This window comes from Cibotium barometz, chromosome 62, assembly GCF_041138505.1.
Source record: "Cibotium barometz isolate CiBa-2024 chromosome 62, ASM4113850v1, whole genome shotgun sequence".
NCBI classification, from domain to species: Eukaryota; Viridiplantae; Streptophyta; class Polypodiopsida; order Cyatheales; family Cibotiaceae; genus Cibotium; species Cibotium barometz.
In genome coordinates this window covers 20562220-20578266 of record NC_141107.1, presented here as the reverse complement: position 1 = coordinate 20578266, position 16047 = coordinate 20562220, and the positions used below count along the sequence as shown (strand labels likewise).

The 16047-nt window shown below is 43.9% G+C and overlaps 1 protein-coding gene across 4 annotated transcripts in view; it reads right to left on the bottom strand.

Moving 5' to 3' along the window:
- Positions 1-16047, bottom strand: part of LOC147604227 (cilia- and flagella-associated protein 44-like) — a 55197-nt gene that overhangs the window by 21696 nt on the left and 17454 nt on the right. For 3 of the 4 annotated variants that reach the window (XR_015265458.1, XM_086795549.1, XM_086795551.1), the window contains 2 exons: positions 7381-7532; positions 6944-7192 (listed from right to left, as the gene is read on the bottom strand). Coding sequence is in view for 3 of the 4 variants with exons in the window: in XM_086795549.1 (XP_086651675.1) it covers positions 6944-7192; positions 7381-7532 (401 nt within the window). In the remaining variant the exon portion in view is untranslated. The remainder of the gene's footprint in view (positions 1-6943; positions 7193-7380; positions 7533-16047) is intronic. The other variant, XM_086795550.1, reaches the window with a different exon arrangement.

Genomic DNA, 16047 nt, shown 5'->3' with positions numbered 1-16047 from the left:
AGGTGCTTCCTACCATGGGTGGGAAGCCCTCCAAGGCCCTGAACATTCCATGAGACAATTCTCATGGAAGAGAAGAGGGTTTGACCCCCGATCTAAGAAGACAATGGGCAGCCTGAGGATGCCTCTCATAATGTTGGAGGACGGGAAAATCCACAGGGCAAAGTCCACTGACATGCCCTTGTCTGAGGCCTTGCACCGTGCCTGCATATGTACGAGAAACCTGTTCGCCCTGCGGGGCATCAAGGGCAATGGCATCATGCTGAAAATCCTGCAATACATGATCCCCACTGTGCTGAACATCCTGCATATCACCCCCTCCAAGTAGAGAGGACTCCACAAGATCATCCTGATCTGAAATATCATCTCTCTGCAAAGATGCATCAGCTGACACATCCCTCTGACCAGAAACATCATCTATTTGTACGTGATCCGAGGAAGCCTTCCCATCAATCACACTAGGGGGGCGGGCGTGAGAGACAACACGCCACACCTGGCGGACTGAAGGACGGGAAGGAACCAAGGGAGGTGGCGCCTGAGAGGCACGCTTACGAGGCCTCCTGCGACCTCGAGCCCGAGGACGATCTCGAGCAAAGTGACCCTATTGGTGACAAACCCCCGGCACTGATCGGGTTTACCTGCAATCTCCATACGTTGCTTCAAAGGGCCACAAGGGCCCGGAAGCAAAACATAATCCTCAAAGAGCTCAATGTCACGGGCAAGAACCATGACCCTGGGGACAGCATCCGACGAGGCAGTGACCACCTGGGCAGAAGATGTCGGCAAGGCGTGAAGGGGGAACACTTAAAGAACAAGCCCAAAGGCAGACCCGATGGCCTCTAACATAGGCCAATATGCACGCGGAAGACCTGGAAATCTGAGAGTAATCGGGAAACGGTTCCTGTCTTCGTCAACAGGGTCAAAATAGCTGGAGTAGGGAAGAAAGAATATCTTCCTCGGGCCCAATGGTAAAGGGCTGCCCTTCAAAACCTCTGAGGCTGCGTCCTCAGAGTCAAAATCCACTTGGAAGAAACCTCTTCCAAGCAACCTGACATCTCAAAAGTGTAGAGTGAGGTCGGAGGGCAGAGCCGCCAAGACCCAATCCTGAGCCTGGAGACGGGACAGGTGAGATCCAAAGATTCTGGCAATGAGGGTCGTTTTGGAGTCTTTCTCTATTTCGGCGTAGAGGACTGCGAGCTCGGCTTCGGAGAAAACAATGGTTCACCCGGCCGAGGGAGAATGATTAGCCATGATGCTAATCGAAGAAAAAGGCCGACTTGAACCCGGATGATGAGCAATCCGAACCAAGGGGAAGAGGAAGGCGACGAGGCGGAGGAAAGGAAAGGAGGGAGGAAAAATGAATAGCAAAAAGGGAAGAAAGGGGGAGAGGCTGGACACAAAGGCGAAGAGGGGCGGGGGAGGGGCAGCATAGCAGCGCTGCGCTGAGGGAAGAGGCGGAGGAAGGAGGGGAGGCGATTAGAGGCGAAATGGGCGGGCAAAGGCAAGGAGGGGAGGTGGAGGAGGAAGGGGGGCGAAGCAGCAGGCAGCGATGGAGGAAGAGGGGCGCAGCGATGGAGGAGAGAGGGGCGTAGCGATGGAAGAAGGAAGAGATAGGAAGGAAACGAGGAAGAAGGAGGGGGCAGCGATGAGGGAACGAAGCGAAGGCAGAGAGGAAGGGACGAAGGAGGAAGGAAGCGATTCAGGTTCAGGGAGCTCGCCGGCCGTGCGCAGTTGATCTACTACCACAGGTTTTGAAGCATGACAAGTTCTTAAGAACCATTATGAGACAAGGAAAATCAGCTTGTAGCAAAAAAGCGTTCTGAAGAGAAGAAGCAGAGTAGTTCATAACACGGAGAAGGAATCTGTAAGATCAGATCGCGGCAGTGGGGATCACCAAGACCAATGAAGAACTAGCATGCAAGTGCATCATAGTTTTGCCACCAAATTATGACAGTTTGGTGACCTCACTGAACATGCAGATGCGCAATCCACCTCTTACTTTTGTGGAATACAATGCAATTCTGGTGGAGGAAGAGATGTGTTTTAAATCCAAAGATAGTGGTGACTCTGCAAATGCAAAGAAAGGCAAGGGGAGAAAGGGCTCCGGTTAACCCCAACGCCTAGAGAGCAAGAAGAAATCAAAGGCAAAGTGTTTCTATTGTGACAAGCCTGGTTATGTGATCAAGTCATGTAGATTGAAGAAAGTAAATGAGAAGAATGGCACTTTGATGCCTTTGAAGGAGTTCAAGATCAGTAATGAAGTGGAATTCGAGATGTTTGTGGCAATTGAAGAAATCTGCACCTGATGGTTCATAGATCATCAACAATGGAGCATCCCGACATATCACTAGACAAAAGGGCTGGTCTAGCTCCCTCAAGACTCTTGGGAGAGTCTATCCACGTAGCGGTTAGAAACGATGCTAAATGTCCCGCCATTGTAGCCGGTACCCTTGTTGTGGGAACAAATCCAGATGACATGGCAAAAGGGGAAGTGACTTGGAGTGACGTGGACTTGGTGGATAGCCGGCCACGTGACAGCTGGCCAGATGCCGACTGGGACTTGGCGGGTAGTCGGCCATTGATGGTGACAGTCATTCGAACATTGATGGCAACGTGCTTAGACCATCTACCCATGGACTACTGGAGTCGGCTACTCACCTAGCATAGGTTATTTTGGTCGACCTCTACCAAGGGTTACTATGCGGCTACTACACGTGTTCCTGGTGGGAGCAGATATATATCACATCCTTATCATCAATTTTGTATCTCATCCTGGAGCACTTAGGCTGCTTAGTTTTCCTCTGTAGCGGCACTGCTTTCTCTTACAGTAGTCTAGCTTGGTGCACTCCCTACGCATCCCTTGGTTTCCCTTCGGCCACTGGTCTAGATGCTGGGGAGACAGTGGCCACTCTTGTACTCTTTGGGATATATAATGGATTGTCTTGGCTTGGCTATTCTCATGTCTTGCTGCTGTTCATGGTTGTTGCAGTTCACTGTTATTTTAGTACTTGTGCACTTATGTTCACTCATGTTCACTGAGCACTTGCACGTGAGCACCTTGCATTTCTCTCTTCATCACAGGCTTGTTCTCACTACGCACTAGCACTTCGTAGGTATTTGAGCAGCCCTGGTGAGTAGACTCCCTGGCTCGACATACTGTCATCTGAGAGAGTCCACAGTGAGTAGGGGACCTGAGCCACTCAGGCTAGCTACAGGTACACCAAAATTTGGCACGCCTGGTGAGACCTTCTCTCATCACATCGGAGTCTACACCAACGGAGTGAATACTTTGGCTACTGTGTTTTCTGTTGGCAACTTTCACCAATTCTCTCTACTGCATACGGCAAACACGTTCTTCACATGGTCCTAAGGATAGCCCCATCAAAAGCTCCCCCTCTAGCCCTTTGAAGTTCTACCAAAGGAGGAAATTTCGCTACATTCCCGACACCATTGTCATGGTGGGAACAGCCATGGGAACATGTACAATTTCTTTTGTTTCTAGCAATAGTGATACGAAGTTGTCCGATATCCTTTGTGTCAGACATCAAAAGGAATCTCTTGTTTGTTTTGTGGCCATAGCTGACCGTGACTTGAAGGTTCTTTTCAATAAGGTTGGTATAGTTATCACAGATGCCAGCAGCAATTTCATGGTGAGAGGAATCTGACACAACAACTTGTATGAGCTATTGGCTTTTAAAGGCAAAGCTGATGTCGAGACAAGCAAGCTATGTCATGAAAGATTTGGGCACCTGAGTTTTGTAGTCTTGAAAGAGATGCAAAGGACTGGGATTGTGGCATATCTACCAGCATTTTTTGAGACATAAGATGTATGTGAAGCTTGTATGATGAGCAAGCAGCATCGGCATGTATTTCCACAATAAGAAAGCAAGAATCTTGCAAAGGATCCTCTAGAGGTTGTCCATGAAGATTCTTGTGGTAAAATGCCAACCATTGCATTGGGTGGTTCTTCCTACTTTTTGATACTGATCGATGACTTTAGTAGGAAGATGTGGTGTATTTTCTTTTGGAAAAGGCTGAAGCTTTTGGAAAATTCAAAATATGGCATAGTTTGGTGGAGCCTAAGACGAGAGAGATACTGAAGAAGCTCGAACATATCGAGGAGGAGAATTCAATGCCTATTGCAAGGAGCACAGGAGTCCAGAATCCTAAAAGATTTAGATGGTTAGGGGTCTCCTGAAGGGGAAAGCCCTGACATGGTGGAGAGATCTCAGGAATAAACTGAGTACTTGGGTAGAGTTTGAGACAATGTTTTGCGATGAGTTCCTCTAGGCGAAGGATGAGTTTGATATAGTGGCCAAGTTTATGGACTTGGACATGAGAAACCTGTCTTTTGACACATACTTATAGAGATTCAGAGAGTTGTAGTCATAGGGAGCTCCATTGATTTAGACTAGAACTCACGGATCATCACTTGGGGTGGAAGGCAATGGAGACACAATTGTGGTGGCTGATAGTTAGGAGTCTACGAGAGGAAGGTATAATATCCCCTAGGTACAAGGATTTACCAAATCCTGGAAAGGATGGGTATGATGTTGTAGCTAGCAGATAGGTTTCCAATTCCATGAGGAGCTGGAAGATTGAAGGATGGTTTATGTTCTTTAGGGACTTGAGAAGGTTCTGTTTTTTGTCTTGTTCCCACGGTCATTGTTAGTGGAACAACAACTTCATTTGAACTTGTTCCTTGATATGTGGCGATGTGGATTTGACAGACGTTTCTAAACCTGATTTCAGAGATAGTTGATGTAGGTAGTTGGTTTATTTCCAAGAGTGGAAATGTCATAAGTGGGGAGGAATGCTATGTACCTAACACTAACCCTCGGGATTAGGAACTAATTCTACGAGGTTAGGGGAGCCCTAGGATTAGGGAAAGCACGCTCATTCAAGTACCTAGGATTCAGATTTAATAAATTCAAGGTTATTGGCTATTTATGACAAGACTGTTATTTATAGTAGTAATAAGCACTATATAAGTGACTCTTGGGTTGTTATTGATTCATTGTGGTGTGGACCTCAACCAAGAGGCTTACTCCTACCATGAACGTGACGGATCATAGGTAGTCTTGCCGAGGATCCCTGTGGGCAAGCACTGGTGGTATGGGATGCCAGGGCTGATTGGCATGGACTCGTGGGAGTGCAACCTTAGCCCCTCGCTCCGGGATGGATCGAAGTACTGATCCTATAGTTGGGTGGTGAGCTTGTCTCTGCACTCCTTTTATTTCATTTCTCTAATCTTGTTTATGCTTGTGTATTAGGCGATCCTTGGAAGGAGTCCCTCACAAGTAGGACACATTGTCCTACTCTTGTCCTACTTGGCACTCTGCCGAGTAGGATGCATGCTTGTGTGGGCTATGTGATCACATTTGTGAGTGTTGGACAACAAACCAAGGACACAATGTTCTCGAGCTGCAGGGCCCGTTTGAGGGTCCAGACAGTCTCAGATGGTTGTAGTCTAATATGGTTTCGGTCAGCTCATATGGTCGGTCAGCCTTTGTTTATTATCGAGTTCATTGTATTCAAGCGCACTTATAAGCAAGACATCCTCTGTCCAGAGTCTGAGTCTGTCTAGATTGCCATGAAAGCTCCTTACCCGGAGCACATGGGTGGGTGGACAACCATTGGCTTGCCTTGTCTTCAAGGAAGAGACCAAAATCTTGAAGATTTGTAGGGCCATCTTTCAGCAAACCCCTTCCTAGTTCTTGTGCTATCGTGATTATGTTTTCAGTGTAGCTTGGATGAGGTGGGGTAGAGGGATTGTACCTGAGATGTTGAGTCTCCCTGTCTTTTAGATGGGCAGTTTTTTTCACTGCATGTTTCAAGTACTACACGGACATTGGCTACATTATAACATTGTCATACCCATAGATGTTTGTTTTTTAAAGCTAGAATGTTTAATCTTATTTCCATGATATAGTTACTTCATGGATGTATTGTACACTTTTGGTCTCATACACCTTTGGATTTTTGTAGAAGTCATAACTTTCTTTCTTGTTTGTTTCTCTCTCATTCATAATAAAGTATCCCATAAACTACTTCCATGAAAAATGAACAAAGTTATCAAAGATGACATTTGGTAAATATCTATCCACAAGACGTGGATTGAGCCAAAGATAATCCCATCTAGAATAACATGTACTATAAACACTTCCTTACAGAAACAAAGGACTGCTTTATTCACATACCACATTACTGGGGTTTACACGTCACATGCAATCAAGACCTCCATGGGGCAGCTTAGAGCCTCATCACACATGCTACACATCGAGACAAGAAGAGAGGTAGATGTTATGCAGGAGAACGATGAACTATGGATATGCCTATTGTGTGACACGCACATCTTAATAGAAGAACATGAGGGTCCATAGCACTATGGTAGTGCATTCTAAAGACATCCATTATGCATAATGGCATGTAACAAAAAAGATAAATAAATGGTAAATGAATGTTGTAGAGCAGCTATGAAATATATCAAGATAACCATCCGAATTCAGTGTGTTGAAAGTAGGCTGTTGAGAATAGAGGTGAAAACAAAATTATAGATGCATATGGTGCCACTAGAGATCTACAATGTGGTGCATGAGTACAGGGCATATGTATACACATGCATAATGTGGTTGTGCATCCCTGCTTGATAGTGAGTGGGCACCTAAGTTTTGGGTGCCCACTCACTATCAAGGGGTATAGAATCATGGAGCAATAATGAATCATGGCTGTGCATCCCTGCTTGATAGTTATTGGGCACCAAAGTTTTGGCCTAGGATGTTTCAATGCCTAGTTCCATTGCATGGTGAGACAACATCCTTCAAGTTGGGAAAAGAGCTTGGGCTGATTTCCTTATTAGACTTGACAGGTGTTGACTACTGTCTTTATGAAAGTGTGTGTTAATTATTCACATTCTGCAAACATTGAATTTTTGCTGTAGAAAGACCTGTCCAAACTTGAGCATTTGAACATCTGTGACACGTTGCTCCAATTCCCCAATCTTACACTCTCTAGATTTCCGTTCTTTCACTAAAGCAGTATGCTCTTTTCTTAGCTCTTTCTGAAGCTTTTTGAGAGCTGATGTTTCGGATCCATGCTCTTTGATAGTTTCTTTCAGTTCATTAATTACAGTGTTGCTGAACACTAGAGCTCCAGAAAGGTCATCGGGCAGCATCCCATCCACAAGATATTCTATCTGAAAATTGAGGAAATAATGGATGAAATTGTGTTTGAAGACACTTGTACCACGCTAATTGAAACAATATGAATTTGCCTGCCCATCTGCAGTGGCTGCATGCAAATGTATGTGCAAATGCAAGTAATTTACAAACTTTATGCTGCCATACGTTAGAACCTGAAGAAAAATGAGATGGAAAAGCTGACCTGGTGCATGTAAAGTGTCAGAACAGCATCTATTTGATTCAAACCATTTTGTTTTTCCTTTTGGAAGTCTTCCATCTCTTTTTCAAGACTTCCTAGTGCTGTTTCCGAAGCTTTTTTCTTCTTCAGTTTACCTTCTTTTTCTCTTTGAAGGGCTGCATACATCAAATCATCAACATGAAGACCATCACCTGGGATTGAATTGGCATGATCCATAGGTATGATTTTTCAAAGCTCGAACACTCAAAACAAAGACCACCATCAGGAATTGAATTGGCATGATCCACAGGTATGATTTTTTTGTTCCACAGTAGGGGATTACACCTGATTTGCTCATGTTTTTGAATCAATGGAATAACCAGATGAACCCTTCAGATCAAGCTCTTCAAATGGTCGAACGATATCTTGATTGATAAATAATTTTTTCAAACATATTAAGGTTGTCTAATAAGGCAGACTGCAGGGCTGGTCTGTAGACATGGTACCACTACTTGCCAGGGGAAGGGCTGCTGGGAAGGCTTTCCATAGATTGTTCTGCTGGTGGAAAGGAAGTACAAAACAGGCACCTGAACCTGCTGCAGTGTCGACATGAAGGTAGTTTGAAAAACAACCCAGACAAATATTAAAGAAAAATGGGATCCCCTTAATGATCACCTTTGGGCCAGGTTATTTTTTATATGGAAGTAAAAAGAAAGAGAGGCCCCAAAATGCAGGGAGCGTTGTAGGCCCACGTTACATTGAGGGAGGGTTTAGTGCCAAGTTGAACTCTATTAGGCCCTGTAAAAAGCAGTCCATGGAACAGGCTACATAGAAAGCACACAGGTGATGAGGTTGCTACAGTTTCTACAAACTGATGGATGGTAGCAACCGCACGTACCCATCAGCGATCAACCTACATCCAGAGCACCCACTCATCCAACTTTAGGCCCAACAACCCTGCACCATTCCAGAGCACGGGAAAGTAACATTATATGTAACACCTAAGCATGGGGCTTCTAGGCACTCACGTGCACGCCCGTGCCATGGCTAATCTTCGGCATGGACTGGCTTAATCCCTGATTAGGGCAGCAGTTAGGACAAGCATACAGTGTCAGCATCAGTAGCAGAAGCATTAAAGTCATCCTCAGGCATCATACTCAGCACGGTCATCAACATGATCATCAATCATCAGCAGTAGCACCATCATCTTCGGCATCAGGGCCATCACCATGGTCTATAACATCTTCAGCATAGGCAGCACATCATTAGCATAAGCATCATCTTCATCATCTCCAGTAACATCAGCTACAGTATAAGCATCATCATCATGGGGCTGGGAACCCTGTCGGCAGCCAGCAGAGCTGCTGTCGGCAGCCATCAGGGGTCCCACAGCAGTTGGCAGCAACTACAGGAAGGGCTTCAGGTGTGGGCAGAAACCATCTGTAAAAGCGCAGCATTAAGACATAATTTTCAGTATGTTTGTCCACCAAAACAGGCCGACAGGCTGGTTGCTGGCCAACTGCAGTCTCTACATATTATATAAGCATCAGGTCATAGAACAAGCCTCAGCCATGTACAAGCATAAGTCACCTTTTTGTACCATTTATGCGGGAATGGGACCATGGCATCTTCTTTTCCTCTAGTACCACAAGTCTTAAATGGCATCATGATGCTCCTCAGTGGTTGAAATCACCTTACATATTGGGGTGATTCTATTCTCTTCCGGCTTATAGCTGTGACTGTTGTATGTTTTTCTCATACTTAATAGAAGTCTCTTTCTGAAAAAAAAAAAAAAACCTGACACCTAATCTCTCCTTTGTGTCTTAATCTCATGTAAATTAGCATCAATGTTCTTAAGTATGCTGAGGGCTGTGGATTAATACAGCAAGGCTTCCGCGCATGCAACACATTCTCTATGTAACACGTAAGCATGGGGCTTCTAGACACTAGACAACCCTGCCTCAGGCAACCACCGGCAGATGCATCATATACTACACCCGATTGCCACCCTTGGGTTCAGCAATCCCAAGTCTTCGCCAAGGGATAGACTACACACTGATGGCTCATTGTCTCAGTTTATGCGAATCATTCATGTATTTAGTTCCACAGGGTTGATAATTACCCTTGCTTTATGGGATTGTGGTCTTACTTTTCAAATGATAACTGCTAACCCATGTTATGCCTTGCAAGGCCCATAGATTAATACCCTTACTCCATAGCCAATTCATGCCAAGGATTTCATAGGTGCTCCAGATACCTTGCTAAATATGGGTAAGAATGATGGTCTTTACCAGTGAGGGACCATGCATTGTCCGAAACCCTTCACGTTTTGGACCCTCAAGTTATACCATGCTGTTAGGCTAGTGAATATCTCACATTCTCTTCAATGTAAAGGGGGTGCTTATCCATTTAAGGACTCCCCCTCTGTGTCTACCCAAAGTAAAAATCTTCGATGGTCTTCATCAAATTACTAGCTCGCTAGCTCCACCATGTAGACTTGTAGTGTACCCCCACTTCAAGTGGATGTTTCTTTTCTAATAATTGAAAGATCTTTTCTTGGGGAAGAAATAATCCCTTAGAAGCTCTCTATAAAGTGAAAGGACACACACACACACACACACACACTTTTTTTTTTTTTGTATTGAAATTGCATTATATCATAAATGTACAAAAGGGTTTGACATCACGAGGATGTCTGAACCCTAGAACTTAAAAACAGCAGTAAAAAAGTTCTATGCAAGATCAGGGCAGTGCTCAAGAAAAGAGCCTATGCCCTATCCATCAGAAACAGTAAAAGAAAAGCTGAACACAAGAAACATCCAAATCTTCCTCATGCACGGCATCATATAAGGACTGCCGCAAAGAGGCTCGGAAGAACTCATAAGGGTGCTGAAGGGGTGAATTCAGATATGCATGATTTCGCTGTAGCCAGAGGGTCCATAAGGCCCAGTATCTGATCCAATAGAAGAAAAGAGAATACTGTGACAAAGAAGCTGATAACGTGCCAAACATCCAGAAAAACTTGTAGAACCTGTGTGCAGGAAATTTGAGAGATAAAAAATAGGAGATCTTGTCCAGAAGGTCTCTGGAATATGAACAAGACCACAATAAATGCGGAACACTCTCAGTAGTATGATGACATCTTGGACAAATAGGAGAGGCAATCCTTCTTTGAGCCAATTTCACTCCCACTGGAAAAATACCGACAATGCATCTCCAGAGAAAGAGTCTCTGTTTCAATGGCATTTTCAACTTCCATATCAATGTCAGTTTTGCTTTCCACCAAGCTAAAGACTTATCCGGATGCCAAAGAGAATTAGCATGCTGAGCAATCCATGGAGGAGGTAATATCAATCGATAAGCCTATATAGAAGTCAATAGATGCAAAGGTTGAGAGGATAATCTTGAACTTGAAGACTGAAGATGCCAATCTTGAAGCCTGTCTCTTACATCCAATGTTGGAATCGGAATGAAAGGGAGTAAGAGATCTGCAATAGCTTTCCATATAGATCTATGATGCATCCCAAGATTGTATTGTTGGCATGCTGCTGGAAAAGAAAGAATTTGCCCTCTAGTATCGACTACGTCGTCAATGAACCGGATGCCCAATTTCATAAGATTGTAAGCTCTGATTGGTTGTTGTACAGCAAGGGGAGAGTAAAAAACAGCACTCCAATGTATGCTTTCCATTCGAAGCGAGGAAGCTATAGAAGCAGGATGGGGAGACCATTTGATGCGAGAGAGCACTTTCTTCCAATCCTGAATCAAGGAAGTAGAAAATGGACAACCAGGGATTTTACCTTGAAATTTGCCAAGTACTACTTCCGATGGATCAACCAACCAACGACCATAAGCATTTGTGCACATCCGACCACACAAAATTGCCAACATGATAGACCAAGGCTGCTCTTGTTGAAAAAAGGTTTTGAGCATAGTGATCTTTCTTGCCAGCACATGAAATTTGATGTTTATAATATTCAAACCACCATGCATTTTTGGCGAGCAAAGCAGGTCCATTCTGAGCAACCTTAAAGCTTTTTTATGAAGCTTAGTTTTCCAAAAAATCTCCATGGCTTGAGACATAAAAGAAGAAAGATCTCGAGATGACCAATGTAAGAAAGGAAGGTAGAATTGGACATAAGCCAGAACAATGGACTGAACAATTCGAAGCCGTACATGTAATGGCCAAGTGGAGATCTTCCAATATTCTAATTTGTCCTTAATTTTGTTTAGCACCCAAGATATTTGTTGCTTATTTCTGATTTTCCAGCCAATGGGATAGCCCAAGTGTCTTACTATGCTTTCCGGATAAATAATCTGGCCGGGCCACAGGATAGCATGCCAGTCACAATGCTTGAGAGGTAAGAGTTTTGATTTTTGAAAATTAATTTTTAGACCAGCTGCCAACCCAAAATTTGAAAGAGTATCCATCAATAGACAAAGCTCCAAAGGACTGTTCTTTGGCATGAAGAATGAATCATCTGCATAAGCCTGTGCAATGAAAGGCCGTGAACCAGAAATCTGAAGCCCCTCTAACTGTCTAGTATCAACCAGATGATCCATGTAAAGAAGCAAAGGATGCGAAGCAATAGCATAGAACAGAGCACTGAGAGGGCATCCCTGTCGAACTGATCGTTCTAGAGTCCAAGACTCAGACAAATGTTTCCCTATAAAGCATTGAGCAGTGGAATCTGAGTAAAGCCAATATATGACATTAACTAGCTTTGGCCCAAAACCAAGTTTAGACATGATTTGAGAAACATAATCCCACTGCACCGTATCAAATGCCTTTGCCACATCCACCTGCATGACCAAGACATCTTGAGCAGAGTATTTTGCATATTCCATTGCAATGAGAGTATTGGAGATATTATCATGTATATGCCTTCTTGGAACAAAACCATATTGCTTGGGATGAAGTCCATCATGAAGGATATCCTTTATCCGGTGTACCAACATTTTAGCAATAAGTTTATACATAACAGGCATCAAAGTGATAGGCCTCCAGTCATCCATTGTCTTACACAGAGGTTTTTTGGGCAGAAGCTTAACCAGACCATGCTTCCAAGTTGAGGGAAGATGTTGATGCTGCCAGGCTACATTAATGAGCTTCAAGATCGGACCCTTCAATTCAGCCCAGAAGGCTACAAAAAATTCAACTGTCAAACCATCCCAACCTGGGGATTTATGTTTACCCAAATGCTTGAGGGCTTCATCCAATTCAGTATTTGAAAAGGACATTTCCAGCATTGAAGCTTTTTGCAAAGAAACAATAGGAGAAACAAGCTCAATAAATCTGCTCCGAGCCAATGCAGCCTGAGATGTAGAAGAAGATGGTAGAGAAAAAAGAAGCCGAAAATGATCCAGACATTGTTTTTCTAGCTGTGATAAAGTCTGGGTCCAAAGACCATCCGGTTTCCTGACTCTCATGATAGATTGACTTTGTCTGTACGTGTGTAAGTTTCGAAAGAAAGATTGAGGAGCAGCCCTTATCTAGCATAGGTTTAACTCTAGCCCTTGTCTGCCATTTGGAAAGCTTGCGTTTATCATTAGCATCAATTATGGAAGAAGCACAAGACAATGAATTCTGTTCAGAAGCAGAAAGAGACCTTTGATGGCTGATCTGTACCAAGGACTGCTTGTATGATTTTGCCCACTGGATATGCTGTCTGGTTTCTGCCATGTACCATCTTCCATATTCCTTAATGACATTTTGAATACGATGTACAAAAGAGTTCCAAACAAAATCCAGATCCTCCTGAGCATGAGATAACAATGGCTTACAAGCCAATCTGATCATTTGCTGGAATTTTTCATGAGAAAGATATAATTGATTAACCTGCAAATGTCTGACTAAAGAGAGCTGAATATCATCCAGAGGCATACCAAAAGAAAGGTTGAGCCAGAGTGGAGTATGATCAGATAATTGTTGAGAATAATCAGTCCACATTTGCCATGTATAATCATCATATTGCTGAGCATGAATAAGATACCATCTATCAAGCCTGGCCCAATATTCTGTAAAAGCATTACAATGATATGTGAATCCCAAAACCGAAGGGTGAGTTGCTGTCCATAAATCTGCAGTGTGAAGAGATGAAGTCATATGTTCCCATCGCTGGATTTCAGAGGGAAGCATATGGGATTTATGTGTGGTATTGTCCTTCCAGTGAGGAGAATTATTAAAATCACCACAAAGTAGAGCATTTGAAGACCAAGGATATTGGTTTATGGAGTCCCACATTTGAGCTCTGGAAGCTGAAATTTGAGAGGCATACAAGGAGCCTATTTAAAAAATCTCTCCATTGATCATGCATCGGATAATCATCCATCGGCCACAAAGATCATTATATGCTACACAGGGCTGCAGATCATGTCTGGCTAAAATGCATAGCCCAGAGAATTGTCCAGATCCTGCATAAAATATATCATAGCCTGAAAAGAACCCATGCTGGCCAGCAAAAGAATGCTGATTATGCTCTTGCAGACACACAACATCTGGATGGGTATTATTTATATAATGCCATAGGAGCCTCCATTTATGCTGATTGCAGAGGCCCTGTATATTATAAGAAAAGCATTTAAGAGAAGTACGCATGAAAATATGTACAAGAGATGAGCAGTCCTCAAAGAGAAAGGGAGGCATCAAGCCTCTGCCATTGCCACAGGGTCTTGCTGACCCTCAGAATCCAATTCCCTGACTAAATCATCTTCTTCACAAAGTGGAATACCCTTCTTAACTGCATTGACCCATGCCTTTGAGATGGGGCTGTCCGAAGAGGTAGAAGGTTGACCAGGAGATGGAGCAGAAGCATCCCAATTACGAGATTGGAGAGGTCTTTGTTTGAGAGGCACCGTCTTCTTTGCATTCTGCCAACCCTCGTGAGAAGATGAATTATTTTCCACTAGCTTGCTTTTTCCTTTATCCTTGTTTTGAGCTAAATTGGCTTGGTTCCCTGTATGAATTGAAGGCTTTGCTCCTTTAGCTTCAGTCTTTTCCACATAAGTCTTTTGACCTCCTTTATTAGATGGCGGAGGAATGGCAGCTGGAGGAGGCGGATGAAGGATTGAGGGACACTCAGAAGCTAGATGCCCGAACTTGTGACAAGAGAAACAAGCTCCAGCAAAAATGCCCCATTTCAAAGTGAAATATTTCTTTCCCAAATTAACACCCTCAATCTCAACTGCAATAGAAGAGGGGGTTGGTCTATCAGTATCCCATAAGATGCAAAAACGATTTTTGTTACCTGTGGGACGAGGGGGACAGATCACTTGTCCCAATGTCATCGCTAAGCCTGGAAGCTCTGTTCTCATGTAATCTGGGAAATCAACGACTTCAACCCATACAGGGCAGTGATGTTTGATGAGATTCTGATAATCCTTATTAGGAGACCAAGGCATGATGTGCACCATTTGACGACCAAAAAATAAAGGGGACATTTCCAGCATCTTTTGTTTTGTCAATGCATCCAAGAGTTGAACTTCATAAAATCCTCTGGAGGCAAAATAGACTCCTTCTACATAGCATCCACCTAGGAGAGAATTCACCCATTGTCCCACATCATTAGCCGAGGGTATTTTACCTGGAAAAAAGATGATGACTGCAGTTTGAGAGAGCTTCTTCAGAGGATGCACAAGAGAAGGCAACTTCATCTTGTAGGTGAGTTCTGGAGCAGGTAGTATCCATTCTCTTCTACTTTGTTGAAAATCCTCATTCAACATATCAAACACATAGGAAGCATCTTCAGATGAAGGAGCTGTGGGGGGCAGAGTTTCCCTTAATTGTCTTTTAGGTTCAGGGGAAAGAGCTCTCTTGATATAAAACTTGCTTGATTCTGCCATCGAGACTATTCGATTCAGCAGAAGGACACGGATCAGAAAAAAGGGGGACAGCTCTATGGAAAACTATCTTACACAGAAGGGAAAAAACAGTGACCTGTTGGAGGTGCGCACACACACACACACACACACACACACACGCACACACACACACACACACAGACAGTCCTATACACGTACACAGGTCGCAGAAGACAGGAAGAAGAGCAGATTGACGATGAGAAGACAGCGCAACTGGGAACAAGAGAAGGGAGCGAAGAGAGCTGCAGGGCCGACACAGTCCAGGAAGGAGCCCGACACATTCCAGGAACAGGCACCTCACCACACGTGCTCACCCAGAGGGGGCGAGCGGATCGTCTAGGGAGAAGGCGAGCAAGTCGAGGGAGCAGGCGAGCAGGTCTCCGCCACCGTCACAAACCACACACACACACACTTTTTTTTTTCTTTTTTTGTAAAACCAGTGGAAATTGCATTATATCATAAATGTACAAAAGGGTTTGACATCAGGAAGATGTCCAAACCCTAGAACTTAAAAACAGCAGTAAAAAAGTTCTATGCAAGATCAGGGCAGTGCTCAAGAAAAGAGCCTATGCCCTATCCATCAGAAACAGTAAAAGAAAAGCTGAACACAAGAAACATCCAAATCTCCCTCATGCACGACATCATATAAGGACTGCCGCAACGAGGCTCGGAAGAACTCATAAGAGTGCTGAAGGGGTGAATTCAGATATGTATGATTTCGCTGTAGCCAGAGGATCCATAAGGCCCAGTATCTGATCCAATGGAAGAAAAGAGAATACTGTGACAAAGAAACTGATAAGGTGCCGAACATCCAGAAAGACTCGTAGAACC